The sequence below is a fragment of the Prosopis cineraria genome, unplaced genomic scaffold (assembly GCF_029017545.1).
Source record: "Prosopis cineraria cultivar Desert tree isolate PC_DT_omini unplaced genomic scaffold, ASM2901754v1 PC14, whole genome shotgun sequence".
NCBI lineage: Eukaryota > Viridiplantae > Streptophyta > Magnoliopsida > Fabales > Fabaceae > Prosopis > Prosopis cineraria.
In genome coordinates, this window is record NW_026555345.1 from 13,166,579 (window position 1) to 13,174,520 (window position 7,942).

The 7,942-nt window shown below is 33.7% G+C and overlaps 1 protein-coding gene across 5 annotated transcripts; it reads left to right on the forward strand.

Annotated features, from left to right (window-relative positions):
- The first annotated feature begins 1,515 nt into the window (after positions 1-1,515).
- On the forward strand, positions 1,516-6,100 carry LOC129293533 (deoxyhypusine synthase). Of its 5 annotated transcripts, none has more exons than XM_054931544.1 (9): positions 1,517-2,074; positions 2,116-2,171; positions 2,550-2,757; positions 2,897-3,064; positions 3,385-3,603; positions 3,938-4,024; positions 4,733-4,838; positions 4,918-5,153; positions 5,293-6,100. In XM_054931544.1, exons 3-9 carry the CDS (start codon positions 2,551-2,553, stop codon positions 5,365-5,367), a joined length of 1,098 nt encoding a protein of 365 aa, XP_054787519.1. In that variant the 5' UTR covers positions 1,517-2,074; positions 2,116-2,171; position 2,550; the 3' UTR covers positions 5,368-6,100. The 5 variants fall into 5 exon arrangements, with proteins under 5 accessions (XP_054787520.1, XP_054787519.1, XP_054787518.1 ...); XM_054931543.1 differs by lacking the exon at positions 2,116-2,171 and having other exon boundaries at positions 1,517-1,704; positions 1,851-2,077; XM_054931547.1 differs by lacking the exon at positions 2,116-2,171 and having other exon boundaries at positions 1,517-1,698; positions 1,851-2,077.
- Positions 6,101-7,942: the final 1,842 nt, after the last annotated feature.

Consider the following 7,942-nt stretch of genomic DNA (forward strand, 5'->3'; position numbering starts at 1 on the left):
TCTCTCTATTAGTTATCTTAGCAAACTTAAGATTAGGGGATTTTAAGTGGGCGCTAAAATTACCTCTAGAAGGGGGAGAGAAATAAACTTGTACGTTTGAGAGATTGTAAGTAGCCTCACAAGTGCCTGGATCAAACTTGTGAGATTTTTGTAAATGAGAGTGATATAGACGTTAAGCCTGAGATTGTACTGTGGCTTCATAAGTGCTCGGATTGAACTCGTGGTTATAGTGAAAATCTCTAGAGGTTTCAAGGGACTGAATGTAGGCTAAGTGGATTGGGCTGAACTAAGATAAATTTCCTGTGTATTGCTCTTTGTCTCTCTCATCTTTATTGGCTTTATTTATCTATTAACATTCATATCTCAAGTTTATGTGATCAAGAGCTTTTGGTAAAAAATCAAAAGATACCCAAGTCACCCCCCTCTTGGGTGATCAGCATATTTTACAGATTAGTTCAAAATTTTTAATAACTTTTGGATAAATTATACTTTTTGTTTTTAAAAATATGAGAAAAATAGCCATAAATATATTATATAAAATAAAACCATTTAATTATGAGTTAAATACTATTTGTTTTTGGAATTGTTTTTTTACTTTTATAATTATTTAACCCTACATACAAAAGTGTATTTATTATAATCTATTCTTAATTTTTAACCAAGTTTGATGTGGACGGTAACCAAATAATTACTCTTTTTGTTTAAAAATGTGAGGCATTTTTAACCGAATTTTACTCCCAATAAAGTAGTTATCTATATTCAAACTAACCCTATTGTTTCATATTTACCACTATCAAATACCCTATAATAAATATAAAGTCATTAATTAATAAAGGCACATTTAAAAAAAAAGTTAATAATTATACTTTAAAAGACTAAAAATGTCTTATATTTTTTAACATTTAACTCCTCAAAAAATGCCTTATATTTTTGAATGAAAGATGTATCTAAAAAAATTATTCTATTTATTATATTTATCTAGTAGTAGAGTCAGAAATTTGTACATGCTAGAATTTTATATTTAAAATTATTTTTAATTTTATTTTTACTTTAAAATTAATTTTCTTATCTTATAAAAATATAAAATATATTTTTTTGGATAGCAAATTATGTATAGGACTCAAAGCTTTTTTTTTAAAAAAAATTGAATCTTAAAATATAAAAATTAATATTAAAATATATTTTAAGATATTTTATTGATTAAAAATAATAAAAATATGAATATATATATATATATATTTTTTAATTTTCTAAAAAAATTATAGTATATGATATTTTAGTATAATATAACATAAAATTTAAAAAATTAATTAATATTTATTAAATTTTACATATTTTTTTTAAATTATTTTTTATTTGAATATTCGTATCAAGCTCAATTCTTAAATTTTTTTTTAGCCTGAATCCAAATAAATCTGAATATTAAAAAATTATTATTTTTTGGGTTTGATTTTAAATGTTTTAGACGGGTTTGGCTTAACCTACCGCAGGTTGAACGACAGCGTTGTTCTTTCTTCCTTCCTTCACTCCACTCGTCAGTCGTTATTGGCTTATTGTAGACGCAGCCGCAAAACGCCGCCTGGCTTCCCGCGTGCCCTCAGGCGAAACGAGCTTTCGCCTCTGCCCTCCGCCATCATTTCTCCGCCGTTGAAGTTCCGTCGTCGATTGGGAGTTCTTCATCGTTCCGCCGTGCTGCTTGTTTGCGTGATCCTCGTTTTCTTCTTATTCGCGTGGCTGAGCCCCTTTTCTTTCCCTTCTGACATCGACATCTGCGTGGTGATGGTGGAAGGCAGTGCAGGCAACGGCAGCAAATACTAACTAACAAGCTTTCCTGAACATGCGTATTGCAGGTATAAATGAAGCAAAACAGACGGAGGGTGAGCGGAGAGCAATCGAGAAAAAGATAGTGAACGGGAGAGAACGGTTGAGAGTGAGATGAAGAGCAATCGAAGCTTAAGAGGTTGAGAAGAGGTTGGAAAATAACGAAATCAAGGGGGACTTGAGATCCACAGAGAGAGCTTGAAAGAGGGAAGACCAATTGAGGTGAAGAAGAATCCATTTATTTGCCTTCACACAGGTACGATTATGTCCTTTTCGCCTTCATTGGATCCTGTTCATGCAATTAGTTGGTTTTATTGTGACAATCCCTGTTCTGTGAGTGATTGATTTTGGTGAGTTCTTTTCTAAGTGGTTCGGTTGAGCACATTAGAAATACTAATATCACTCGTGTTAACCAGGCTTTCTCAGTCATGGATGAATCAAGTCCAAGCATTCAGTAACCATAAACCGAATAAGATTAATTAATCACTATATATATATATATATCTATATATTTGCCCCACAATATATTCTTATTTTAAATTTTTAATAGAACATTAACATTAATTAAATAATATTGTGAATATGGTTTAATTATAAGAAAACTTACACCAAAAAGAAAAACAGTGCATTTAGTTGCATTACGTGTTATTTAGGACCGCTGTTTGATTAAGTTTCACTTCAAGTTTATTCATGCATATTGATCAGACTTTCACTTGGGTGGAGGATAGGATGGGAGAGGCTAGTGGAGATGATGTTTTAGCATCGGTTCACTCCACTGTATTCAAACAATCAGAAAGCCTGGAAGGAAAATCCATCAAGATTGAGGGCTACGACTTCAATCAAGGTGTGAATTATCCACAGCTTCTCAAGTCCTTTGTCACCACTGGGTTTCAGGCTTCCAACCTTGGAGATGCTATACAAGTCATTAATCAAATGGTTTGTTTTCGTTCTGAAATCCCACCTTGCCTTTTTCGATTCTGGCCCCTTTATTCATTTTGCTATAGTCCTTTCTGTAGTTGAGTAATTCTCACAAATTTTTCATCTTTTTCTCCCTGGTAAATTAATTGGAGTGAAGCTAGATTGGAGTCTGGCTGATGAGGCCATAACAGAGGATTGCAATGAGGAGGAAAATGATTTGGCTTACCGGAAATCTGTTAGATGTAAAGTTTTCCTTGGCTTTACTTCTAATCTCATCTCGTCTGGTGTTAGAGATACAGTTCGATACCTTGCTCAGCATCATATGGTGAGTTTCTTTTGTGTGCCTGCATGTAGAAGAGAACTTGGTTCCCCAAGTTTGGATTTTGTATTGCAAAAGATTAATGTCTAGCAAGATTACAGAAGATTAATATCTTGTAGGTTTAAGTACTTAACTCCCACTGCGTTCTATCTAAAAAAAACTTGTATAATGCCTTATTAAGGATAAATGAAGAATTTTTGAACATGGACTTGTGAGCTACTATGAATTCATACTAACAAGAAGAAAGATAGGCAAAACAGGTGTTTTTTTTTTTGGCACAAAAGTAAACCACCGATTCATATTTCACATTACATCTATTATTGCAGGTTGATGTAATTGTTACAACAACAGGTGGCATAGAGGAAGATCTCATAAAGTGTCTTGCACCAACTTATAAAGGAGATTTTTCTCTACCAGGAGCCTACCTTCGCTCTAAAGGATTAAATCGTATTGGTAACTTGTTGGTCCCTAACGACAACTACTGCAAATTTGAGGATTGGATTATTCCAATTTTTGATCGAATGTTGAGGGAACAAAATGAGGAGGTATTCTTTTCATGCCTTTGTTTCAATGCATTATGAAATTTAAATAGTACAGTTTTTTCCTGCATCTAAAGCTACATTCTTCCTAACACGTTTGCGTATCTGTAGAAATGTTTCTACTGTGTCACTCTGCTTTCTTTTGTCATTTACTCAATTTTTGTTTATATTATTGTTAGGACTAAGGCATGTGTAGCTTGTGCTATTGAAATCAGCTGAAAGGTTGATTTGTTCACTAGATGGTGAACTTTTTTGGAAGTTTCCCCCTTCTTTTGCTTGTCTTGAGTGAGTGTACATTTCCTTTTCTTGTCTTCGTTACCTAGTCCTTTTGTGTTTTCAGCGTGTAACATGGACACCTTCAAAGCTGATTGCTCGGTTGGGAAAAGAAATAAACAATGAGAGCTCTTATCTTTACTGGGCATACGTGGTAAGTTTGAGATCTTGCTTAGATCTTCTGTAGTTAATCTGTTAATGGTATTCTCTCAGTCTGATGGATCTTTGTAGTTCTAACAAGAGAAAGGGAGAGAAAGAGTGGGAAAGAGAGAAAGATAGAGAAGAGAGGCAGAGAGAGATACGAGAGAGATGAGAGAGAGAGAGAGAGGAGAAACACGGAATCACATCTCCATTGTCCAAATGCCTATTAAAATTAGTCCCTAACCCGTCTATTTATAGTCTCTCCTTATTACACCATCTAATCCCTAGCTAACTTTTTATTTATTATAATATCATATCGATACCCCCTGCCAAGAGAGCCTTGTCCTCAAGGGTCGAGTGCAGCAACAAATGGGTACAACTTCTAAGAATTAAATAGAGGAACATAGGCATTAAACTCTGAAAGCTGTTGCTTTAGGGCTCACAATGTTTAACTCTTGAAGTTATTTTGTTGTTGTTTTGTATTGTGTCATCTAATTTGATAATTTGTATCAAATTAGATTTGCACGGAACTTTAAATTGTAACAATGTATTAATGACCTAAGAATTTACTGAGCCATGTAATAAACTTATACCATACTGTTGCCTGTCAATATTCTGTGCTTGGTGTATTTACAGAGTGTAACCTAGTTACTTTGCTATTTTCCTGCTTCATTTTCTAGAATATAACACATAATATGTTTTAACTTTTACTGGTTTCCAGAACAATATTCCAGTTTTCTGTCCAGGCTTAACAGATGGCTCATTGGGTGACATGCTGTACTTCCATTCCTTTCGAAGCCCTGGTCTGATTGTGGACATAGTGGAAGGTACGATTTTCATTGTTTCTACTGAATGAGTGATTGCCCATGATATGGTGGTACAATAATATAGTTAACAATTGGACAGATATAAGGGCCATGAATGGTGAAGCTGTACATGCAAGTCCTAGGAAGACAGGCATGATTATCCTAGGAGGGGGGCTTCCCAAGCATCACATTTGCAATGCCAATATGATGCGCAATGGTGCAGATTATGCGGTTTTCATAAATACTGCACAAGAATTTGATGGGAGTGATTCGGGAGCTTGTCCAGATGAGGCTGTTTCATGGGGAAAAATTCGAGGATCTGCTAAGACAGTCAAGGTACATATTCTGTATATCTTTATGATTGGATTGCTTGTTGCCAAAATTCATCAGGCCTGTGTAATTATGTTCTTGAGGATTTTTTTCCTGGCCTGATGTTCTTGAGGGTTTAAAAAAGTGCTTTTATTTCATTAAACAGGTACACTGCGACGCAACTATCGCTTTCCCTCTTCTAGTTGCTGAAACATTTGCTACAAGAGGGAAACCTTGCTGAATTATTCCCAGATCTGAATCTGTCCCTATGCCCTCATACCTCTCAAAACACATCTTGCTTATTGTTAAAAAAAATAGCGCGAGCGCGCACACATCTTGCTGAATCTTACTACGTCCTGCTTGTTAGCTAGGTGGAAAGCAGATCTGATTTTCATCTTTGATATGAGCCTTCACCCCCTTCTCTTCAGTCAGTGTTGCCGTATTGAGAAATTGAAAATGGGGTATTGACCTCTCGCCCACGAGATCAAATAGCTTCTCATTTTCTATGAAAGTCGCCTTTCTGTTCTAAGTGCATTTGCTGGGACATTAACTTTTGTCTTTCATGAGGATTGGCTTATTCTCTTGGAACAGTGATTCGAAGTTGGCTGTGCCTGCGGGGGAAGTTGGGAACCATGCTAGCTGGATCTTGTTGATCTCAAATATTATGAGTAACTTTGTTGTTCCTTTTATCCCTTTGTTTTTTGTTATTTCCAATGGCCTTAGAAGAAACTGTTAAACAGCCTCTAGGGTTTAGTTTGCTAAGTTAATATTACTATGGTTCCTAGAGAGAGGGACAGTACGATCTTGATCGACTTGTTGGCCAGTGGGATTTACTTTGCTCCCAAGAACCACTTGAAAGCAGAGAGAGAAGGCCAAGTAAACTATTTCGGATGCTGCAATAAGAATTGTTGTTGTGTTGTTGTCGAATAAGGTTAAATGGGCTTTTATATATTTTAAAGTTATGTTTTTGTTAAGCTCTTTCCGCATTTATCAGTAGTTTCTGGATAAATGAATGGGGATATGCAACCAAGATATGGAACAAGGGAATGGAATGTGTTAATGGAGAAAAATAAACTAAGGTTGTGGAATGACAGAAAAATGAGAAACATAAAGAGGTGAGAGTTACATAATAATGGATGGGTGAAAATGGATTCATGATCTTATTCATGACAGCCCTCATCCCTATCCCTTCTATTATCATTTGGCTCTTTTCTCTATTATTATCACTTCTCTATTAATTTGTAACTTTTATTTTAGTTCAATTTATTTTATTTTCTAATGATCAAAGGCGCTGTCAATAAAGGAGAACTTTATTCATGTAAAATGCTGTTTTAAGTTAAAATGAATAAGTAAAATATCAAAACACTGACAAGTTATAATTAATTTTTGTCAGACTTTGTGTTGCAATAATTATGTTTAGGATTTCGGAGGGTAAAATTCATGGCTATTTGATAGTATTTCACTTTTGCATTTTAATGATGCTCGATTTTCATTGAAACTTCAATCCGCTAGTGAAAATGTAAATATCCATCTATTTATGTGTGTAAAGTGCATCATGATTAATGTTAATTTACAATTAGGCAAACAGTAACCATGATTTTTAAAAATAATTTGAGACCCATAACCAAAAAAAAGTGTGGGACCCATAATAAAAAAATATGAGAAAATTACATGTTGGTTCCATGGAAGATAATTTATTACTAAGGTGTCTCATAAAATATTCTCAAATTTCAAATATTGTACATTTATAATTTGATTGAGGGTATTTCCAACTTACAACTGAACAATAAGTATTTACAACTTGTAAGGAAAAATGACAATTTATAATAGCAAGTTATAAATGTTAGTTACTTAGTTGTAAATGCCTTTGGCCAAGTTGTAAATGTACATGACTTGAGACTCAAGAGTATTTTATAAATTTCATGTGACCTCTTGGTAATAAATTCTTCACTGTGGGATCTAAATGTAATTTTTTCAAAATATATTTGTGGATATGAGAATCATAATAAAAAATAATATAAGACCTAATATTTTTTGCAAAGGCAGGAGAGCTACTTAAGCTTTGATAAAAAAAAATGTGCTAAGCATGTGGATTTGGGAAACAAACCAAGTCATGCTTTAAACTTAAGGATTTTATACCCCTTAAAAAACTTTTCCAGCTCTTATATATGGATTTGGTGGGTCCTTTAATACTAAACTTTTGGTAGTAATTTATATACTCTTGTTTATTGAAGATTTCTCAAGATATACCTAGACTTTCTTTCTTAGTTTTAAGGATAAAACTTTTTATACATTTAGTACATTTGCCAAGAAGGTCCAAAATAAGAAATCTTTTTCTATTGTGTCTATCAGGTTTGATCATGGTGGAAAGTTTGAGAATGGAGAATTCATGGGTTTCTACAATGAAAATGAAATCAATCACAACTTCTTGGCACCAAGAACACCTCAATGAAATGGCATTGTAGAAAGAAAAAACAAAGTTCTCACTAAAATGGTAAGGGCAATGCTGAATGATAATGGAGTATCATAAGTCTTCTAAGATAATGCTATAAGCACTATCTGCTATATCATGAATAGTGCATATGTTAGACCGAAGTTCAACAAGACTCCTTATGAGCTCTATAAAGGAAGAAAATCAAATATTTCCCAGCATCATGTGTTTGGTAGTAAAAGTATACACCCATAACAACAAGAAGAAAAACCTTAGAAAATTTGATTCTAAGTTAGTGATGGGAAGAAATAAAAAAAGAAATAATTTAATTACAAGGATATTGCAGATTTGAAAATCAAAGATATTTTGCTCTGATATTAATTAC